This window comes from Salmo salar, chromosome 13 (assembly GCF_965601325.2).
Source record: "Salmo salar chromosome 13, fSalSal1, whole genome shotgun sequence".
Lineage (NCBI taxonomy): Eukaryota > Metazoa > Chordata > Actinopteri > Salmoniformes > Salmonidae > Salmo > Salmo salar.
In genome coordinates, this window is record NC_138303.1 from 102,579,552 (window position 1) to 102,603,586 (window position 24,035).

General features: G+C 41.0%; 1 protein-coding gene across 1 annotated transcript; it reads left to right on the plus strand.

Annotated features, from left to right (window-relative positions):
* Positions 1-534: 534 nt before the first annotated feature.
* LOC106568382 (keratin, type I cytoskeletal 18) lies at positions 535-17,398 on the plus strand. The gene is made up of 11 exons (XM_014138682.2): positions 535-592; positions 2,689-2,959; positions 3,327-3,452; positions 3,721-3,803; positions 4,145-4,301; positions 12,273-12,440; positions 13,188-13,313; positions 14,114-14,236; positions 14,340-14,434; positions 14,896-14,921; positions 16,512-17,398. Exons 2-11 carry the CDS (start codon positions 2,696-2,698, stop codon positions 16,637-16,639), a joined length of 1,296 nt encoding a protein of 431 aa, XP_013994157.2. The 5' UTR covers positions 535-592; positions 2,689-2,695; the 3' UTR covers positions 16,640-17,398.
* The last annotated feature ends 6,637 nt before the right edge of the window (positions 17,399-24,035 follow it).

Consider the following 24,035-nt stretch of genomic DNA (forward strand, 5'->3'; position numbering starts at 1 on the left):
GTAGAAGTATTTAGTATTGACATAGCCACACATACAGTAGAAGTATTTAGTATTGACATAGCCACACATACAATAGAACTCTACTGACATAGCCACACATACAGTAGAACTCTACTGACATAGCCACACATACAATATAACTATTTAGTATTGACATAGCCACACATACAGTAGAACTATTTAGTATTGACATAGCCACACATACAGTAGAACTATTTAGTATTGACATAGCCACACATACACTATAACTCTACTGGCATAGCCACACATACAGTATAACTCTACTGACACAGTATACATCTACTGACATAGCCTTCTGTTGTTTGATTAGACCAATTCTCTTTCCTTCTTTTAAAATGTTTGATTTTACTCTCCTGAATGAAGTTCAGGTGACTTCTACCTACCTGCAGGAGAGAACAACTCCAATGTCTTACAGAAGCTTCAGAGGCTACACCCACTTTTAGATGTGGCCCCTCCCCATTTCTCACCTCTATATAAATGCACCTGTAGCATTAGTCTCACAGTAGACTCAGCATTCTCTAGGATCTCTCTCTCCCTCTTTCTCTATCTCACTGAAGAGAACAGAATCCAGGTCAGTAGTTTCATTTCACTGTTTCTATTTAGTCCTATCTTACATGAATCGAAGATTTAAAAAAAAAAGAAAGATAATCAAGTTTGTCTGAATAACTGTAATGAAATGTATTTTTGAAAACAGTAAATGTATAATGACAGAAATATTGAAAACTAAGTTATAATGAAAGATTGTAGTTCATAAGATTATAAATTATAATTCAAATATCTTTTTTTGTGCCTTTATGGCCTTATTTCTATATGTTTCTCTACTCATCACATCACAAAGGAATGTTTTATTTTTTCGGATGTTTTGTCATTGGTGGGAGAAACTCACAGAGTATTAAATGACAGAGAGTTTTACCTATTGAACAGCCCACCCACTGTTCTAATCAGCGTTGCTTCCACATCATTTCAACCAAAAAACTCAATGTGATGACATTAAATTAACTTGGAAAACTAATTGAATTTGCAAAAAGTCCTCAACGTAAGGGAATTTTGTATTTTTTTCACCCAACTTTTCCCCTAAATCCAATGACAGGGTGACATTTTTGGTTCATTTCACATTGAATTCATGTTAGCAGACAACTCAACCAAATGTAAATGCAAACTAGACGTTGAACTGACATCTGTGCCCAGTGGCTGGTGACTGTGGACACTGTCTGTTTCCCGTGCAAACACCAAACAACACTAGTATTGTTTTAGACAGAACATAACTCTGAACTCCTTACTCTGAACTCATGTCTGTTCTTGGTTTTGTGATTTCTCTCATTGACAAGAGGTAAAAACTAGCTATCTAACTTATTGTTGAATAGGATAATAACAACAATAACTATCCCCATAGTAATGTAAGATATGAAGGGTTTTCTGACAGTTCTTGGGAAACTCTTCTGATACCAGATTGGTAATTTACATGTTGATGTGTGAGCTGGGATGAAGTAATTGTTGATTGGCTCAAACAGTTTAGTAGTCACAAAGACAGTCTAGTAGTCATACAAACTGTCTAGTAGCCGTGAAGACAGTCTAGTAGCCATAAAGGCAGTCTAGTAGTCACAAAGACAGCCTAGTAATCACAAAAACTGTCTAGTAACCAGTGCTCCCGCACATTGGCTAACCGGGCTATCTGCATTGTGTCCCGCCACCCACCACCCGCCAACCCCTCTTTTACGCTACTGTTACTCTCTGTCCATCATATATGCATAGTCACTTTAACCATATCTACATGTACATACTACCTCAATCAGTCTGACTAACCGGTGTCTGTATATAGCCTCGCTACTGTTATTTTCAACTCTCTTTTTACTGTTGTTTTATTTCTTTACTTACCTATTGTTCACCTAATACCTTTTTTTGCACTATTGGTTAGAGCCTGTAAGTAAGCATTTCACTGTAAGGTCTACACCTGTTGTATTCGGCGCATGTGACAAATAAACTTTGATTTGATTTGATAATCATGAAGACAGTATAGTAGCCATAAAGACAGTTTAGTAGTCACAAAGACTGTCTAGTAGCCGTAAAGACAGTCTAGTAGTCATACAAACTGTCTAGTAGCCGTACAGACAGTCTAGTAGTCATAAAGACAGTCTAGTAGTCATAAAATCAGTCTAGTAACCGTACAGACAGTTTGGTAGTCATAAAGACAGTCTGGTAGTCATAAAAACAGTCTAGTAATCATAAAGACAGTGTAGTAGTTATAAAAATAGTAATCCCTTGACGTTTATCATTGGCTGATTCTTAGTTTGAATAGACAGCAGCGGGCTCGTTCAAAATGGCCCCTAGGCTATGTGTTCTTTTTAGCCCATGAATGTATTGTTTCAGTCTGATCACAATCATGCACATTTGGTATGTTGACAGACCTGTTATACTAGCCTAAGGTTTACGTGCCTTTAATAATTATTTGCATACTGCAACAATCAATGGTGTAATGACCTTGATCAACTTTGTCCTCAAATAATGAGGATTTCCATATGAAACTGAGCCGAAGCACCACCAGACTAGAGACATATACCTTGAGGCCACATTAGTCATGTGTAGTCGACACAAGTGTGTTTATTACAACAGCCTTCCGACCCTCAAATCTTTATCAGGTCTTCTTCCTCTTTGTCATCTCCCACACAGAGCCGTCATGTCGTCCAGTTTCTCAGTGCGGAGCTTCTCTGTGGGCCGTCAGCCCTCTTTCTCAAGCCTGTCTCTGAGAGACAGCGGCCGTGCCCGCTCCAGAGCTGCCGTGTCCTTTGCCGCCAGCCCCCTGACCCGCTCCGCCTCCGTCAGCCATGACCTGAACGGAGTTCCAGTCACCCTGAACCTCAATGGGCAGCTGGGCAACCACACCAACGAGAAGGAGGCCATGCAGGGCCTCAACAACCGCCTGGCCACTTACCTGGACAAGGTGGGTGGAAGGTAGCCTAGAGGGTAGAGGTTAGAGAAGTGGTTCAGCAACCGGAGGCTCGCTGGTTCAAATCCTAGATCTGACAGGAAATCTAGTGTGGAGTGAGCTAGCAACTATCCTGAACAGAGGAGGCTGGTGGGAGGAGCTTAGGAGGAAGAGCTCATTGTAATATCTGTAATGTCATTAATGGAACGTTATCAGACATATCAGACACATGGAAACCACATGTTTAACTTCATTCCATGGATTCCATTCCAGCCATTACAATGAGCCCGTCCTCTTCTGATCCTGAGTGCCTTCCTGTCATTGTACCCTTGAGCAAGCACTTTGCGAGATAATGGATAATAAGTCTTCTTCTTCTTCTTAGGTGCGCTCCCTGGAGACGGCCAACGCAGACCTGGAGCTGAGGATCAAGCAGATAATGATTGAGCGCATCCCTAAAGGTCACGACTTCGAAACCATGATTATCCAGGCCCACCAGGTGGAACAGGAGGTGGGTTCCCAGCGTCCCTACGTTCCCATGAGCCCTCTCTCTCACCCCACGTAACTTAACCATGCTCTTGTCTCACTGTACAATGAGGACACTGTGTCTATGTCTGAGTCATGATATGGATTTACACATTGTAAACATAGTCTCACTCAGTACACACACGTGGCCGTACACGTACACGTTTACCATACAAGTGTTAACACAGTGACTCTTTAATAGGAGTTTAACATTAGCAGAAATAGACCTTACCCTGATCCCTGTCTTTCCTCAGGTGAGGAAGAAGACACTGGAGAACGCTCGCCTCATGCTGGAGATTGACAATGCTAAACTGGCTGCTGACGACTTCAGGATCAAGTGAGCGTGTTTCACTGTGTTGTTCAGTTTTGAAGTGAAAGCTCTTCAAACATGGTTTGCAGATGTATGTTCAGGCTCCACACCAACGCTGCACTAAGTAGACAAATATTTGTCTGCATAGCGGAACTGTGTGCTTGGTGTGTGTTTTAGTCTGTGTTTGTGTCAGTTAATCCTTCCCCTCCTCCCTCACCCCACCCCACCCCACCCCTTCTTTCAAGTTTAATGTTTATTTTACTATCTGTATTGAATACTTTAGAAATATTAGTCACCAAAGCTCTCACAATCTCTCACTTCAGAATCTCTCACTTCTCAATCTCTTCCTCCTCCTCCTCCGCCTCCAGGTGGGAGACAGAGTTGTGCATGTCCCAGTCTGTGGAGAGGGACTGTTTGGCCCTGAAGAAGGCCAAGGTGGACCATGATCAGATCATTGGGTCCCTGAAAGGAGACCTGGACAGCCTGAAGGAAGAGCTCTACTTCCTGAAGAAGAACCATGAGGAGGTGAGAGGAGGTAGCTCCATAGATCAGGGCATTATCCATCCTAAAGCATATAAGTCAAAAACTGGACAGAGGTCAACTTTCTTTATTAAGGATGATGGTATACCGACAGACAAAACTAGTTGGAATGATGTCATCAAGATGTCCTTTTAACCAGTTTTGACCTATGGGATAGAGGGGCCAGGAGTTTTTCCTCACTTCATTACGAAGCCAGGAAAAACTATGGGTCCCTAGTTATAGCCAGGTTATAACTGAACCACAGATTTTTCCCATGGTCTCCTAGTATGGGGAGATATCGCTGACTGGAGTGAGACAAGGATGTTCTCTGTCACCTTTCCTCTTCTTACTGGTCATTGACCGAATGGCCTGAACTGAATGACAGACCACTGAATCAAGTAAGTGGTCTGAGAGGGGAAGAGACTGGTCCTCTGTTCATTTCTGTCCCAGTGGTGGTATCATTCGACATCCCCTTGGAAGCTTGGAGTAGGAACCGGCTCAGACTCTGAAACCCAACTCCGGAGGTCTCTTTGTCTTAAGTAACTCAAAGCCTGAAAGTAACTCAGGTCTTAGCTTTTTTACTCAAGTCTACAGAGACCCCTCTCAAAACAGCATTGGTTCACTGGTTGCTCTGCTCTGAATAGGAACACTACAGACCTGTGTGAAGGGATAAGTCACCTTGTACTACTTGTATGTGGCACGGGTAAAATGATGTGATTGTACGTTTCTTCTGGTGTGTGTGCACGTGCCTGCATCCATGTGTGTGGGGGCTTGGCTCATCCTTTCCTATTTTCCAATGGGGTGTGTGTGTGTGTGTGTGTGTGTGTGTGTGTGTGTGTGTGTGTGTGTGTGTGTGTGTGTGTGTGTGTGTGTGTGTGTGTGTGTGTGTGTGTGTGTGTGTGTGTGTGTGTGTGTGTGTGTGTGGGTCGATAACTGGCCCTAGTTGTGCTCGGTGTGTCTATAAAGCTGGGTGTGGTGCCAATGCAGTGGCGCCATATGCTGAGTCTATTAAGTTGTGTATTTCAGAGAGAGAGAGAGAGAGAGAGAGAGAGAGAGAGAGAGAGAGAGAGAGAGAGAGAGAGAGAGAGAGAGAGAGAGAGAGAGAGAGAGAAAGGGGGGGGACAGTGAGAGAGAAAAATCTGCCCTTCTGCCCCCGAGCAAGGCAGTTAACCCACTGTTCTCCGGGTGCCGATGACGTAGATGTAGATTATTAAGGCAGCTAACTGCACCTCTCTGATTCAGAGGGGTTGGGTTAAATGTGGAAGACACATTTCAGATGAATACATTCAGTTGTACAACTGACTAGGTATCCCCCTGTCCCAGTGAGAGGGAACGGGGACATGAGCTCACCTCCATCAAGTATTCATGGAGAGGATGTTAATAATGAAGAGGGTATCTCTGTTACTGTGGGGTGTAGAATTCACTGACCTCTCTGTCACAGTGGGGTGTAGAATTCACTGACCTCTCTGTCACAGTGGGGTGTAGAATTCACTGACCTCTCTGTTACTGTGGGGTGTAGAATTCACTGACCTCTCTGTCACAGTGGGGTGTAGAATTCACTGACCTCTCTGTCACAGTGGGGTGTAGAATTCACTGACCTCTCTGTCATAGTGGTGTGTAGAATTCACTGACCTCTCTGTCACAGTGGGGTGTAGAATTCACTGACCTCTCTGTCACAGTGGGGTGTAGAATTCACTGACCTCTCTGTCACAGTGGGGTGTAGAATTCACTGACCTCTCTGTCACAGTGGGGTGTAGAATTCACTGACTTCTCTGTTACTGTGGGGTGTAGAATTCACTGACCTCTCTGTTACTGTGGGGTGTAGAATTCACTGACCTCTCTGTCACAGTGGGGTGTAGAATTCACTGACCTCTCTGTCACAGTGGGGTGTAGAATTCACTGACCTCTCTGTCACAGTGGGATGTAGAATTCACTGACCTCTCTGTCACAGTGGGGTGTAGAATTCACTGACCTCTCTGTCACAGTGGGATGTAGAATTCACTGACCTCTCTGTCACAGTGGGGTGTAGAATTCACTGACTTCTCTGTTACTGTGGGGTGTAGAATTCACTGACCTCTCTGTCACAGTGGGGTGTAGAATTCACTGACCTCTCTGTTACTGTGGGGTGTAGAATTCACTGACCTCTCTGTCACAGTGGGGTGTAGAATTCACTGACCTCTCTGTCACAGTGGGGTGTAGAATTCACTGACCTCTCTGTCACAGTGGGGTGTAGAATTCACTGACCTCTCTGTCACAGTGGGGTGTAGAATTCACTGACCTCTCTGTCACAGTGGTGTGTAGAATTCACTGACCTCTCTGTCACAGTGGTGTGTAGAATTCACTGACCTCTCTGTCACAGTGGGGTGTAAAATTCACTGACCTCTCTGTCACAGTGGTGTGTAGAATTCACTGACCTCTCTGTCACAGTGGGGTGTAGAATTCACTGACCTTCTCTCTGTCACAGTGGGGTGTAGAATTCACTGACCTTCTCTCTGTCACAGTGGTGTGTAGAATTCACTGACCTCTCTGTCACAGTGGTGTGTAGAATTCACTGACCTTCTCTCTGTCACAGTGGTCTGTAGAATTCACTGACCTTCTCTCTGTCACAGTGGTGTGTAGAATTCACTGACCTCTCTGTCACAGTGGTGTGTAGAATTCACTGACCTTCTCTCTGTCACAGTGGTGTGTAGAATTCACTGACCTTCTCTCTGTCACAGTGGTGTGTAGAATTCACTGACCTCCTCTCTGTCACAGTGGTGTGTAGAATTCACTGACCTCTCTGTCACAGTGGTGTGTAAAATTCACTGACCTTCTCTCTGTCACAGTGGTGTGTAGAATTCACTGACCTTCTCTCTGTCACAGTGGTGTGTAGAATTCACTGACATTCTCTCTGTCACAGTGGTGTGTAGAATTCACTGACCTCTCTGTCACAGTGGTGTGTAGAATTCACTGACCTTCTCTCTGTCACAGTGGTGTGTAGAATTCACTGACCTTCTCTCTGTCACAGTGAGGTGTAGAATTCACTGACCGCTCCGTCACAGTGGGGTGTAGAATTCACTGACCTCTCTGTCACAGTGGTGTGTAGAATTCACTGACATTCTCTCTGTCACAGTGGTGTGTAGAATTCACTGACCTTCTCTCTGTCACAGTGGTGTGTAGAATTCACTGACCTTCTCTCTGTCACAGTGGGGTGTAGAATTCAATGACCTTCTCTCTGTCACAGTGGTGTGTAGAATTCACTGACCTTCTCTCTGTCACAGTGGGGTGTAGAATTCACTGACCTTCTCTCTGTCACAGTGGTGTGTAGAATTCACTGACCTTCTCTCTGTCACAGTGGTGTGTAGAATTCACTGACCTTCTCTCTGTCACAGTGGGGTGTAGAATTCACTGACCTTCTCTCTGTCACAGTGGTGTGTAGAATTCACTGACCTTCTCTCTGTCACAGTGGGGTGTAGAATTCACTGACCTCTCTGTCACAGTGGGGTGTAGAATTCACTGACCTTCTCTCTGTCACAGTGGTGTGTAGAATTCACTGAACTTCTCTCTGTCACAGTGGTGTATATAATTCACTGACCTCTCCGTCAGAGTGGTGTGTAGAATTCACTGACCTTCTCTCTGTCACAGTGGTGTGTAGAATTCACTGACCTTCTCTCTGTCACAGTGGTGTGTAGAATTCACTGACCTTCTCTCTGTCACAGTGGTGTGTAGCGTTCACTGACCTCTCTGTCACAGTGGTGTGTAAAATTCACTGACCTTCTCTCTGTCACAGTGGTGTGTAGAATTCACTGACCTCTCCGTCACAATGGTGTGTAGAATTCACTGACCTTCTCTCTGTCACAGTGGTATGTAGAATTCACTGACCTTCTCACTATCACAGTGGGGTATAGAATGTCTGATATACTACGGCTTTCAGCCAATCAGCATTCAGGGCTCGATCCACCCAGTTTATAATGTTTGATATACCACGGCTGTTAGCTAATCAGCATTCAGGGCTCGAACCAGCCAGTTTATAATGTACTACAGCACACGCTCACTTGGAGGTCTAATACACAAACACAGAATATTCATAAAAGCATAGAAAAACTAACATAGAGATCAACATGGGGGAAAAACATGTTAGAAACACACTGAAACACAAAGTCAATCACAGACTCATTATTTAAGTCTGGGGGTCTAGGCCAGGTTCCTGTCAGGTACTTTGCAGGGGTTGGAACCGGTTCAGGGAACAGAACAGAAAACTGTCAAATATCAAAATTAATAAAGGAACAGAATCAGACCAGGGAACGAAAGTTATCTACATTGTTCTGAAACAGAACTGTTATTTTAAAAGCATGGGAACTGGTTAATAACGTTATTTTACAATTAACCTCTCTAGGGTATGTGGGACGAACCTACTCAACAGCCAGTGGAATCCCGTGGCGCGATATTCAAATACCTTAGAAATGCTATTACTTCAATTTCTCAAACATATGACTATTTTACACCATTTTAAAGACAAGACTCTCGTTAATCTAACCACACTGTCCGATTTCAAAAAGGCTTTACAACGAAAGCAAAACATTAGATTATGTCAGCAGAGTACCCAGCCAGAAATAATCAGACACCCATTTTTCAAGCTAGCATATAATGTCACAAAAACCAAAACCACAACTAAATGCAGCACTAACCTTTGATGATCTTCATCAGATGACACTCCTAGGACATTATGTTATACAATACATGCATGTTTTGTTCAATCAAGTTCATATTTATATCAAAAACCAGCTTTTTACATTAGCATGTGACGTTCAGAACTAGCATACCCACCGCAAACTTCCGGTGAATTTACAAAATTACTCACGATAAACGTTCACAAAAAACATAACAATTATTTTAAGAATTATAGATACAGAACTCCTTTATGCAATCGCGGTGTCCGATTTTAAAATAGCTTTTCGGCAAAAGCACATTTGGCAATATTCTGAGTAGATAGCTCGCCATCACGGGCTAGCTATTTTGACACCCACCAAGTTTGGCACTCACCAAACTCAGATTTACTATAAGAAAAATTGGATTACCTTTGCTGTTCTTCGTCAGAATGCACTCCCAGGACTTCTACTTCATCCACAAATGTTGTTTTGGTTCAAAATAATCCATAGTTATGTTCAAATATCCTGTTTTGTTCTTGCGTTCAAGACACTATCCGAAGGGTGACGAAGGGTGATGCGCGGACGCGTACCGTGACAAAACATTTCTAAATATTCCATTACCGTACTTCGAAGCATGTCAAACGCTGTTTAAAATCAATTTTTATGCGATTTTTCTCGTAAAAAAGCGATTATATTCCGACCGGGAAACCCTGTTTTCATTCAAAGACTCAAAATCTAAAATGGACTCTTCACGTGCACGCGTGCGCCCGTCTCATTGTTCTCAGATCGACCACTTACCAAATGCGCTACTGTTTTTCAGCCATGGGCTGCAAAGTCATCATTCAACGTTCTGCCGCCTTCTGAGAGCCTATGGGAGCCTCACAAAGTGTCACGTTACAGCAGAGATCCTCAGTTTTCAATAAAGAGAGTGTAGAAGGCCAAGAAATGGTCAGAGAGGACACTTCCTGTACAGAATCTTCTCAGGTTTTGCCTGCCATATGAGTTCTGTTATACTCACAGACACCATTAAAACAGTTTTAGAAACTTTAGGGTGTTTTCTATCCAAATCAAACAATTATATGCATATTCTAGTTTCTGGGCAGTAGTAATAACCAGATTAAATCGGGTACGTTTTTTATCCAGATGTGAAAATACAGCCCCCTACCCTAGAGAGGTTAAATGCAACAAAGCGCCTATGCAAAGCCCTCCCTCCTCCTGAAGCATAGGTTACTGTAGCCTACTGACGACGTTACATAGGTTACTGTAGCCTACTGACGACGTTACATAGGTTACTGTAGCCTACTGATGATGTTACATAGGTTACTGTAGCCTACTGACGACGTTACATAGGTTACTGTAGCCTACTGATGATGTTACATAGGTTACTGTAGCCTACTGATGATGTTACATAGGTTACTGTAGCCTACTGATGATGTTACATAGGTTACTGTAGCCTACTGACGACGTTACATAGGTTACTGTAGCCTACTGACGACATTACATAGGTTACTGTAGCCTACTGATGATGTTACATAGGTTACTGTAGCCTACTGATGACGTTACATAGGTTACTGTAGCCTACTGACAACGTTACATAGGTTACTGTAGCCTACTGATAAGGTTACATAGGTTACTGTAGCCTACTGACAACGTTACATAGATTACTGTAGCCTACTGACGACATTACATAGGTTACTGTAGCCTACTGACGACATTACATAGGTTACTGTAGCCTACTGACGATGTTACATAGGTTACTGTAGCCTACTGACGATGTTACATAGGTTAATGTAGCCTACTGACGATGTTACATAGGTTACTGTAGCCTACTGACGATGTTACATAGGTTACTGTAGCCTACTGACGACGTTACATAGGTTACTGTAGCCTACTGATGACATTACATAGGTTACTGTAGTCTACTGACAATGTTACATAGGTTACTGTAGCCTACTGACAATGTTACATAGGTTACTGTAGCCTACTGACGACGTTACATAGGTTACTGTAGCCTACTGATGATGTTACATAGGTTACTTTAGCCTACTGACAATGTTACATAGGTTAATGTAGCCTACTGACGACGTTACATAGGTTACTGTAGCCTACTGATGATGTTACATAGGTTACTGTAGCCTACTGACGACGTTACATAGGTTACTGTAGCCTACTGATGATGTTACATAGGTTACTGTAGCCTACTGACGACGTTACATAGGTTACTGTAGTCTACTGACAATGTTACATAGGTTACTGTAGCCTACTGACGACATTACATAGGTTACTGTAGCCTACTGACAACGTTACATAGGTTACTGTAGCCTACTGATAATGTTACATAGGTTACTGTAGCCTACTGACGATGTTACATAGGTTACTGTAGTCTACTGACAATGTTACATAGGTTACTGTAGCCTACTGACAGCATTACATAGGTTACTGTAGTCTACTGACAATGTTACATAGGTTACTGTAGCCTACTGACGATGTTACATAGGTTACTGTAGCCTACTGACAATGTTACATAGGTTACTGTAGCCTACTGACAATGTTACATAGGTTACTGTAGTCTACTGACAATGTTACATAGGTTACTGTAGCCTACTGACAATGTTACATAGGTTACTGTAGCCTACTGCCAACGTTACATAGGTTACTGTAGACTACTGACGATGTTACATAGGTTATTGTAGCCTACTGATGATGTTACAAGCGTAACTTTTTCAATGCTAGTTGAGGATACTTTAGTTTTCACATTTCCCATTGGATTTATTAACCACAAAAAGGTAAGACGTGCTTTTAATTCTAGTGCTGCTCTGCACAAACAAGCTTGTTAGCTAGCTAACATTAGCTTTGTCCAACATTAAGCCAACTCTCGGAAGTTCAAAGACATTCAAAGTTCCTCCATAGACTCTGCTCCTCGTAGGTATAATTCTGTGGGCCTAATTCAGATAACGCAGACCATAATAAGATGCCCAGAGCTTCAAGGCAAGCCTCCTCCTCCACCCTTTCTCGCTCTTTCCCCACCTGCAAAATCTCAGTCGCATCTCATGTCCTACACTTGTCTGTCCATAGTGACTGGCAGCACAGTGCACAGTGTAAGTGTTTGGCTTTCATAATGAATAAACCATGCTGTTTAAAAAGGAACAGAAAGGAGCGATGTAAACGTAACTTTTTGGGGGTTCCGACCGTTTCAGAACTTTATTTTACTGGTTGGAACAGTGGACGGAACAAAATAAATAATGGTTCTGTCCAGAAAGACACGATTGGAAAAAAGTTCCAACCCTGGTACTTTGTGACAACATTTGCAGTTGATTGATTGATTTATGTATGAATTGTCTCTCTGCAGGAGGTGGAGTCTATGAAGGGCCATATTGCTGCTCAGACTGTGAACGTGGAGGTGGACACAGGCCGTGGTGGACCAGAACTGGGCACAGTAATGTCAGAGCTCAGAACTCAGTACGAGGGCATCATCAAGAAGAACAAGGACCAGGCTGAGCAGTGGTACCTCAAGAAGGTCAGTGGGGGACTGGCTGACTGGGTACCTCAAGAAGGTCAGTGGGGGACTGGCTGGCTGGGTACCTCAAGAAGGTCAGTGGGGGACTGGCTGGCTGGGTACCTCAAGAAGGTCAGTGGGGGACTGGCTGGCTGGGTACCTCAAGAAGGTCAGTGGGGGACTGGCTGGCTGGGTACCTCAAGAAGGTCAGTGGTGGACTAGCTGACTGGGTACCTCAAGAAGGTCAGTGGTGGACTAGCTGGCTGGGTACCTCAAGAAGGTCAGTGGTGGACTGGCTGGCTGGGTGCATCACCATGCCAGAAACTAGACACTAGAGTTTAGTCTCTCAGGGTTGATTTGTAACATGAGATAAGTGCGTGAGACTCAAATGTTCATGCAAATGTCCCGTTGGCATAGCATGTGTATCTCAAGTTACGATTCAGGCGTATCATAGTTATCATATCCAGGTGAACCCAGGTGTGGTATCTAGTAACATACTGTAGTGTTCTCAGTGTTATTGTTTTCAGTAACCTGGGGATGTGGTGCGTTCATGAGCGTGTGTTACTGTTTTCAGTAACGTGGGGATGTGGTGCGTTCATGAGCGTGTGTTACTGTTTTCAGTAACCTGGGGATGTGGTGCGTTCATGAGCGTGTGTTACTGTTTTCAGTAACCTGGGGGTGTGGTGTGTTCAGGAACGTGTGTGTGTTATTGTTTTCAGTAACCTGGGGGTGTGGTGTGTTCAGGAACGTGTGTGTGGTGTGTTACAGCTGGAGATGGTGCAGAACGAGGTAAAGGAGTCTAACGAGGCTCTCAGGGGGGCTCAGAGTGAGTTGGTGGAGAGACAACGCTTCCTACAGAACCTGGAGGTGGAGCTGGAGAGTCTGCACAAACAGGTAGGAACTAGGAACCTGTCAACTGGGGGTTGTGTTGTACTGGGGATCTACAGCTGGACAACCAGCACAACTACAGTATCGATGAGATCCTTGCTCTTTCCCTCACCCATGTTATCCTTGTTGACTATAAATATCTCTCCTCTTTTCCCCACCCATGTTATCCTTGTTGACTATAAATATCTCTCACCTTCCTTGATGTTGGGTCAGATGCACTCCTTTAGGAGAACCCTTTTTGGTTCCAGATAGAAAAGGGTTCTTTAAAGGGTTCTTCTAGCAGGTTCTAGAGAGCACCTTGTTTCTAAGAGTGTTTAGGGATCAGTGTTATAACAACACCCATCCCCTGACCTGTATACACAGATTCTCTTCCTTTCTGTAATCACACACTGTATATTTGATGAGAAGGTGTATTGGGTATACATTTCATCTGCGCGTGTACATGCGTGCGTGCATGTTTGTCTCGTCCGCAGTTTATTTGCATTGCCCCTCCCCCCCGGATCACTGCTGCTACTCTCTGTTATTATTTATGCATAGTCACTTTAATAACTCCAACTACATGTACATACTACCTCAATTACCTCGGTAACGGTACCTCCTGTATATTGTTATATACTGCTGCTCTTTAATCATTTGTTATTCTTATCTCTTACTTTTTTTTGTATTTTCTTAATTCTGCATTGTTGGTTAAGGGCTTGTAAGTAAGCATTTCACTGTAAGGTGTACATCTGTTGTATTTGGCGCATGTGACAAATAACATTTGATTTGATGTGATTTCTTTATCGGACTCACCCTCTCCACCCCAGGTGTCAGCTCTGAAGGGTAACCTGGGAGAGACAGGTCAGAAATACAGCCTGGAGATGGAGCGTCTGCAGACCACGCTGTCCCAGCTGGAGGAGGACCTGTCTCAGCTGCGTCTGGACATGCAGGTACTCACTGGTAGCCAGGGGCTAAGGAGGTGGAACTGTATTCATATTTCCGTTGTTTACAGTAACAAATGGACTAATAAAGTTGTATTGTATTATATTGCAGCGCAACAAGACGGACTATGAACAGCTGCTCCGCATCAAGCAGAACTTAGAGATAGAGATCGCCACCTACAGGAGACTGCTGGAGGGAGAGGAGACGTGAGTCACCAGGAATAATCTTTATATGAACATTTTAAAGGGACATTTTCAACTTCATATTCATCATCTCCAGCACCACCCCAACATCAACATATGTGAAAATTACGCGTTTCTATGTTTTGTAGTAAAAAATATAGGGGAAGATGTGTTTCCAATGACATCATCAGTGTGCATCGTGTGATTTTAACCAATTATGAGTACGCATTGCCTGCTAATTGTCTACTAATTGGTTGATGATGTCATTGGAAACGCTTCTCTTCCTCTATCTTTGTTCCATATAATGCTATGGTCAGATGTAAATAAGGGGTGCTTAGTACTGTATATCCAGGAAAGTTCTGCTCTCAGTTGAGTTGATTCAAACCGATAATTCTTCTTCCTGGGACATAACATCTTCTGCCAATGACAATTTCCATGTATCAGTTAAAGTCATTGGGCACATTCTTTTTCCATTATTCATGCAGGATTAAAGAAGTACCATCACCAAAAAGTGAGTAACAGTACTTTAACTTGACATCACTCTCACATCCTCATTGACACAAGCTAACCTAAGCAAACATCAACAATTACTTACTCAGCAACACATTGATTGATTGGCGCACAATTGGCCCAGCGTCCTCCAGGTTTGGCTGGGGTAGGCCGTCATTGTAAATAAAAATGTGTTCTTAACTGACTTGCCTAGTTAAATAAAGGTTAAATTAAAAAAAATAAACAATTAAAATGATTGTGGATGTGACCGTCCACCTGGATGGAGAAAGCTCCTTTATCAGTGTGACGTTAGGTCATTCCATCCATGGCGTGTGATAAGAGTCCCCATTCATTCATGAATAGGTCATTTCATTCTCACACAGAGAGACCTCAATTCACCTCAGCCTCTCAAATGGACTGCATGGACTTATCCTGGTCACCCATCCTGGTCACCCATCCTGGTCACCCATCCATCTTTAGTTTCTCTTTCTTTCTTTCTTTCTTTCTTTCTTTCTTTCTTTCTTTCTTTCTTTCTTTCTTTCTTTCTTTCTTTCTTTCTTTCTTTCTTTCTTTCTTTCTTTCTTTCTTTCTTATCTTCCCTCCTCCCTTCTCTCGTCCCCCCCTCCCTTCTCCAACTCACCCTCACATTCACTCTCACCTTCACCGAGCATTTCACTGGTCTGAATGTTCACCAGGCTCAATGTCCAGGGGGGTTTCGCTCCCGAGTGAAGTTTCCCCTAGGTACAGATTTAGGATCAGCTTACACTCCCCAAATCCTAGTCGGGAAACTGCAAAACTGACCCAAGATCAGAATCTAGGGGAAACTTTACCCTACACCGAGCAGTTAGACTGGGAAACGACCCTAGGCTAGATTGTGTATGTACTGTCGGTGACTTATAGAGTAAAGTTGAGGTACTCCGGGCCGTTGGCTCGCTGACAAAGCCAACTGCCCATCAGCTATTTACACTACAGGTTTAAAATAGGGTCAGCGGTGTTGCCTTATGTCAGAATCAAATGTACAACTTTGATTCTGTGCTGCTTCCGCCACCCTGGCATCAAATCAAGGGGCCGTGGCCACAGACTAATGGCAGTTTCATAAACCTGCAAACAAAGCAAACGCCCAAAACAGCGCTGTCCCTAGCAACTGCATTAGGTGAAAATAATACCACAAGTCTCAATGTTGTAACGGACTGTTACTGTAGGCTTGTGACTATTCACTGAATCAATTTGGTAGCACTTTATTTGGAGTGTACTTACAAAAGGATTCTTAGCACATTCATAAGCTATACTTAACTCATTCATAAGCTATACTTACTTAACTCATTCATAAGCTATACTTACTTAACTCATTCATAAGCTATACTTACTTAACTCATTCATAAGCTATACTTAACTCATTCATAAGCTATAGTTACTTAACTCATTCATAAGCTATACTTACTTAACTCATTCATAAGCTATACTTAACACATTCATAAGCAGTAGATATATCAGGAACAAGTTGGCAAGTTCATAGGTCGTGTCTCAAATCAGAGCCTGTTGGGTTACAGCAATACTGTGACATCCTCTTCCTCATCCTCTTCCTCAACCTCTTCCTCTCGTTTCCCTGCAGAGGAGCCGGATGTGCGGACCAGGAAGATAGTGAAGGTGGTGACTCAGACTATGATCAACGGCAAGGTGGTGGATGAGTCCAGCGAGGTGGAGCAGATACAGGAGGAGGTGAAGAAGAAGAAGAAGTGAGAGGGGCCTCATCATCATCATCATCATCATCATCATCTTCATATAGCCTCATTATTGTTATTTTATTGTGTTCTTTTTTAAATGTATTTTTACTTTATTTAGTAAACATTTTCTTAACTATATTTTCTTAAAACTGCATTGTTGGTTAAGGGCTTGTAAGTAAGCATTTCACAGTAAGGTCTACACCTGTGTGACAAATAACATTTGACTTGATTTGATAATTTCTTCTCACACATCGTGGTCAAGGGCCAGCCTTACCCACTGACCTTCAGGGGCCAGCCTTACCCACTGACCCTCAGGGGCCAGCCTTACCCACTGACCCTCAGGGGCCAGCCTTACCCACTGACCCTCAGAGGCCTCCACTAACATGGATGTCTGTTTCATTCCCATCAGAGTGTTGGTCTTCCTTGTTCCTTTCACAGCCTCATGGATAAGTCTGGGGACACTATGAGCTATATAGTATATAATATGCATACAATAATATAATAATACAATAATATGAGATGTACGGAAAGTCAATGAGATGTCTCATACGGCATCCGTCCCTCAGTTGTCAGATTACTAACATGGATGTTGTTTAATAAAAGGTTTCGCTTTGTGTATTAAACTATTTATATCTATATTTAGGTAACAAGCAATAGACACAGTAAATCTCTTTCAACTGAACTGCATTTTTTGGGATGGGTTTTCAACATGCTTTTGTGTCTGTATCTATAAACTTCTGTAATGTCTGAAATAAAAGTTTGTCTTTTAGTCAAAGTTGGTATTATTTTCTCTTTTATTTGGTTTCATCATCATGGAGTGTCAAAAATACTTCTTATATGTTCAACAACTATCAACCACACTACAATGTAAGACGTATTACATCCAACACATTCCACACATACTCAAAACATACTCAAAACACATTCTATGAATTCTACACATACTCAAAACACATTCTATGAATTCTACACATACTCAAAACATACTCAAAACACATTCTATGAATTCTACACATACTCAAAACACATTCTATGAATTCTACACATACTCAAAACATACTCAAAACACATTCTATGAATTCTACACATACTCAAAACACATTCTATGAATTCTACACATACTCAAAACATACTCAAAACACATTCTATGAATTCTACACATACTCAAAACACATTCTATGAATTCTACACATACTCAAAACACATTCTATGAATTCTACACATACTCAAAACATACTCAAAACACATTCTATGAATTCTACACATACTCAAAACACATTCTATGAATTCTACACATACTCAAAACATACTCAAAACACATTCTATGAATTCTACACATACTCAAAACACATTCTATGAATTCTACACATACTCAAAACATACTCAAAACACATTCTATGAATTCTACACATACTCAAAACACATTCTATGAATTCTACACATACTCAACACATACTCAAAACACATTCGATGTAAAACCATGAAACTACCCTGTCTACTACGTTGTCACGTCCTGACCATAGAGAGCTCTTATTTTCTATGGTAGAGTAGGTCAGGGCGTGACTGGGGGGGTTTATCTAGTTTATTTAGTTCTATGTTGTTTGGTTCTAGTTTCTTGCGTGACATACGTAGCCTGATGAGCACAATGACACGTCAGTGGAGATAACTGTGCCTGTTCATGTGCGTGTGATGACTGCTTTGTGCAGTAGGTCGGCATGCATACAACACTGCAAGGTTACCTTCATGTTGAGCCTAAACGTCTGTCTGACAGCTCTGATTAATGCTCCAGTCCTATTCATCCATCATAGCACTTAGCTAATCACACTTTGTAATGATGAAAGGTTAGTAAGACTATTCGATTTGATGTGCTTATTGTACTTATGGCCTTTAATCAACTTTAACGTTGAAGTCAAATAATGCAAATGCCATCCAATCTTTCACCAGAATACTTTACCTTGTAATCAGAGACCTTTAGTGAATGCTGCTTGGACTTAGAGGACCCTGCACAGCAATTTGTGTGCACAGATGTTTAAAGGCAGACTGTGTCCAAAAACTGTGTTGCTGAAAAACATTGTTGTGAATGTGAAGCAGTGTGTTGCTGAGCTAAACAGATGTAATTACATAATCATTACCTGCAGAAACCATTATGCTGTCACCTTGGCATCAGTTATTTATGGGAAGATAATCTGGGAAAGCAAAAAAATTGTTTAAATATGCGGTAGGAGAGGGCTGTTTGTAAGTGTGTGTGGGTCTGTGTGGGTCTGTGTGGGTCTGTCCGGGTCTGTGTGGGTCTGTGTGGGTCTGTCCGGGTCTGTGTGGGTCTGTCCGGGTCTGTGTGGGTCTGTCCGGTTCTGTGTGGGTATGTGTGGGTCTATGTGGGTCTATGTTGGTCTGTGTGGGTCTGTCCGGGTCTCTGTGGGTCTGTGTGGGTCTGTCCAGGTCTGTGTGGGTTGTGTGGGTCTGTGCGGGTCTGAGTGGGTCTGTCTGGATCTATGTGGGTCTGTGGGTCTATGTGGGTCTGTCCATGTTTGTGTCGGTCTTTTTGTGTCTGTGTTGGTCGGTCCAGGTCTGTGTGGGTCTATGTGGGACTGTGTGGGTCTATGTGGGTCTGTCCGGGTATGTGTGGGTCTGTTTGGGTCTGTGTGGGTCTGTGTGAGTCTGTGTGGGTCTGTCTGGGTCTCTGTGTATAGAGACCCACACAGACCCACACAGACCTGGACAGACCCACACAGACCCACAGAGACCGGACAGACCCACACAGACCCACAGAGACCGGACAGACCCACACAGACCAACAGAGACCCACACAGACCCGGATAGTCATGTATGATCATGTATACTCATGCATAGTCATGTATAGTCATGTATAGTCATGTATAGTCATGTATAGTCTTGTATAGTCATGTATAGTCTTGTATGATCATGTGTAGTCATTTATAGTCATGTGTAGTCATGTATAGTCATGTGTAGTCATGTATAGTCATGTATAGTCATGTATAGTCTTGTAAAGTCATGTATAGTCTTGTATAGTCATGTATAGTCTTGTATGATCATGTGTAGTCATTTATAGTCATGTGTAGTCATGTATAGTCTTGTATGATCATGTATAGTCATTTATAGTCATGTTTAGTCATCTATAGTCATGTATAGTCATGTATAGTCATGTATAGTCTTGTATAGTCTTGTATAGTCATGTATAGTCATGTATAGTCTTGTATAGTCATGTATAGTCTTGTATAGTCATGTATAGTCTTGTATGATCATGTGTAGTCATTTATAGTCATGTGTAGTAATGTATAGTCATGTATAGTCTTGTATAGTCATGTATAGTCATGTATAGTCTTGTATAGTCATGTATAGTCATGTATAGTCATGTGTAGTCATGTATAGTCATGTATAGTCTTGTGTAGTCATGTATAGTCATGTATAGTCTTGTATAGTCATGTATAGTCTTGTATAGTCATGTATAGTCATGTGTAGTCATGTATAGTCATGTATAGTCTTGTGTAGTCATGTATAGTCATGTATAGTCATGTATAGTCTTGTATAGTCATGTATAGTCTTATATGATCATGTGTAGTCATTTATAGTCATGTGTAGTAATGTATAGTCATGTATAGTCTTGTATAGTCATGTATAGTCTTGTATAGTCATGTGTAGTCATGTATAGTCTTGTATAGTCATGTATAGTCTTGTATAGTCATGTGTAGTCATGTATAGTCTTGTATAGTCATGTATAGTCTTGTATAGTCATGTATAGTCATGTATAGTCGTGTATAGTCATGTATAGTCATGCATAGTCTTGTATAGTCATGTATAGTCTTGTATAGTCTTGTATAGTCATGTATAGTCATGTATAGTCCTGTATAGTCATATATAGTCTTGTATAGTCATGTGTAGTCATGTATAGTCATGTATAGTCATGTATAGTCATGTATAGTCTTGTATGATCATGTGTAGTCATTTATAGTCATGTGTAGTCATGTATAGTCATGTGTAGTCATGTATAGTCATGTATAGTCTTGTGTAGTCATGTATAGTCATGTATAGTCTTGTATAGTCATGTATAGTCTTGTATAGTCATGTATAGTCATGTGTAGTCATGTATAGTCATGTATAGTCTTGTGTAGTCATGTATAGTCATGTATAGTCATGTATAGTCTTGTATAGTCATGTATAGTCTTATATGATCATGTGTAGTCATTTATAGTCATGTGTAGTAATGTATAGTCATGTATAGTCTTGTATAGTCTTGTATAGTCATGTGTAGTCATGTATAGTCTTGTATAGTCATGTATAGTCTTGTATAGTCATGTGTAGTCATGTATAGTCTTGTATAGTCATGTATAGTCTTGTATAGTCATGTATAGTCATGTATAGTCTTGTATAGTCTTGTATAGTCATGTATAGTCATGTATAGTCCTGTATAGTCATATATAGTCTTGTATAGTCATGTGTAGTCATGTATAGTCTTGTATAGTCATGTATAGTCTTGTATAGTCATGTGTAGTCATGTATAGTCTTGTATAGTCATGTATAGTCTTGTATAGTCATGTATAGTCATGTATAGTCGTGTATAGTCATGTATAGTCATGTATAGTCATGTATAGTCTTGTATAGTCTTGTATAGTCATGTATAGTCATGTATAGTCCTGTATAGTCATATATAGTCTTGTATAGTCATGTGTAGTCATGTATAGTCATGTATAGTCATGTATAGTCATGTATAGTCTTGTATGATCATGTGTAGTCATTTGTAGTCATGTGTAGTCATGTATAGTCATGTGTAGTCATGTATAGTCATGTATAGTCATGTATAGTCTTGTATAGTCATGTATAGTCTTGTATGATCATGTGTAGTCATTTATAGTCATGTGTAGTCATGTATAGTCTTGTATGATCATGTATAGTCATTTATAGTCATGTGTAGTCATGTATAGTCGTGTATAGTCATGTATAGTCATTTATAGTCATGTGTAGTCATGTATAGTCATTTATAGTCTTGTATAGTCATGTATAGTCATGTATAGTCTTGTATAGTCATGTATAGTCATTTATAGTCATGTGTAGTAATGTATAGTCATGTATAGTCTTGTATAGTCATGTATAGTCTTGTATAGTCATGTATAGTCATGTATAGTTATGTATAGTCATGTATAATCTTGTATAGTCATGTATAGTCTTGTATAGTCATGTATAGTCTTGTATAGTCATGTATAGTCATGTATAGTCGTGTTCTGTCATGTATAGTCATGCATAGTCTTGTATAGTCATGTATAGTCATATATAGTTATGTATAGTCATGTATAGTCTTGTATAGTCTTGTGTAGTCATGTGTAGTCATGTATAGTCATGTATAGTCATGTATAGTCATGTATAGTCATGTATAGTCTTGTATGATCATGTGTAGTCATTTATAGTCATGTGTAGTCATGTATAGTCTTGTATGATCATGTATAGTCATTTATAGTCATGTGTAGTCATGTATAGTCGTGTATAGTCATTTATAGTCATGTATAGTCATGTATAGTCATGTATAGTTATGTATAGTCATGTATAGTTATGTATGGTCTTATATATTTATGTATAGTCTTGTATAGTTATGTATAGTCATGTATAGTTATGTATAGTCATGTATAGTCATGTATAGTTATGTATGGTCTTATATAGTTATGTATAGTCATGTATAGTTATGTATAGTCATGTATAGTTATGTATAGTCATGTATAGTCATGTATAGTCATGTATAGTTATGTATAGTCATGTATAGTTATGTATAGTCATGTATAGTTATGTATAGTCATGTATAGTTATGTATGGTCTTATATAGTTATGTATAGTCATGTATAGTTATGTATAGTCATGTATAGTTATGTATAGTCATGTATAGTCATGTATAGTCATGTATAGTTATGTATAGTCATGTATAGTTATGTATAGTCATGTATAGTCATGTATAGTCATTTATAGTCATGTATAGTCATGTATAGTCATGTATAGTTATGTATAGTTATGTATAGTCATGTATAGTTATGTATAGTCTTGTATAGTTTTGTATAGTTATGTATAGTTATGTATAGTCTTGTATAGTCATGTATAGTTATGTATAGTCTTGTATAGTTTTGTATAGTTATGTATAGTTATGTATAGTCTTGTATAGTCATGTATAGTTATGTATAGTCTTGTATAGTCATGTATAGTCATGTATAGTCATGTATAGTTATGTATAGTCATGTATAGTTATGTATGGTCTTGTATAGTTATGTATAGTCATGTATAGTTATGTATAGTCATGTATAGTCATGTATAGTCATGTATAGTTATGTATGGTCTTGTATAGTTATGTATAGTCATGTATATTTATGTATAGTCATGTATAGTTATGTATAGTCATGTATAGTCATGTATAGTTATGTATAGTCTTGTATGATCATGTGTAGTCATGTATAGTCATGTATAGTCATGTATATTTATGTATAGTCATGTATAGTTATGTATAGTCTTGTATAGTCATGTATAGTTATGTATAGTCTTGTATAGTTTTGTATAGTTATGTATGGTCTTATATAGTCATGTATAGTCTTGTATAGTTATGTATAGTCTTGTATGATCATGTGTAGTCATGTATAGTCATGTGTAGTCATGTATGTGTGTGTTGCTTCAGAAGCTCTCCATCAACACAAGGGAGTGGTGACAGTCAGACATTGAGCCCTTCTTGGGAGGTGATTGTCTCTCTGGACACTAATCACTGTCACAATGAACAATTATTAGAAATATGAGTGTGTCTGCTTGCCTCTTTCCTCTACTGTACCATCTTCAACCAGCCAAGACACACGGGCTGAGGAGATCAGGGTGTGTGTGGGACTTTCCCAGCGACAAACCCTCTAAGCTCCCTGACACACATCAGAAGAAGGGACTGACTGATGAGGGTGGGCGCCACACTGCGTGCCCAACCCAAAGTTCCTCCTTCCTTCCATCCTTAATAACGGCCACTTTCAGAGATCTGTTAAACCCTACTATTGGCATGGCGTGAGCTGGGGCAGACTGAGAGGACTGTGAGGCAGCCAGACATAATACAGGAGAGATTCCGTCACACTCTCACTCATAGGTTTATGATAAACAGACGTATATGACAGATGTCTATGACAGATGTTCGTCTGTCTGTCTGTCTGTCTGTCTGTCTGTCTGTCTGTCTGTCTGTCTGTCTGTCTGTCTGTCTGTCTGTCTGTCTGTCTGTCTGTCTGTCTGTCTGTCTGTCTGTCTGTCTGTCTGTCTGTCTGTCTGTCATAGGCATCTATCTATCATAAACTCATGGACAAGAGACAGACAGACAGGTGTGTTTCAGAAGACACTATAAACATGTACACGCTGCCTGTGTGTGCAGTCGTGTTTGACACACCTGTCCTAAGGAG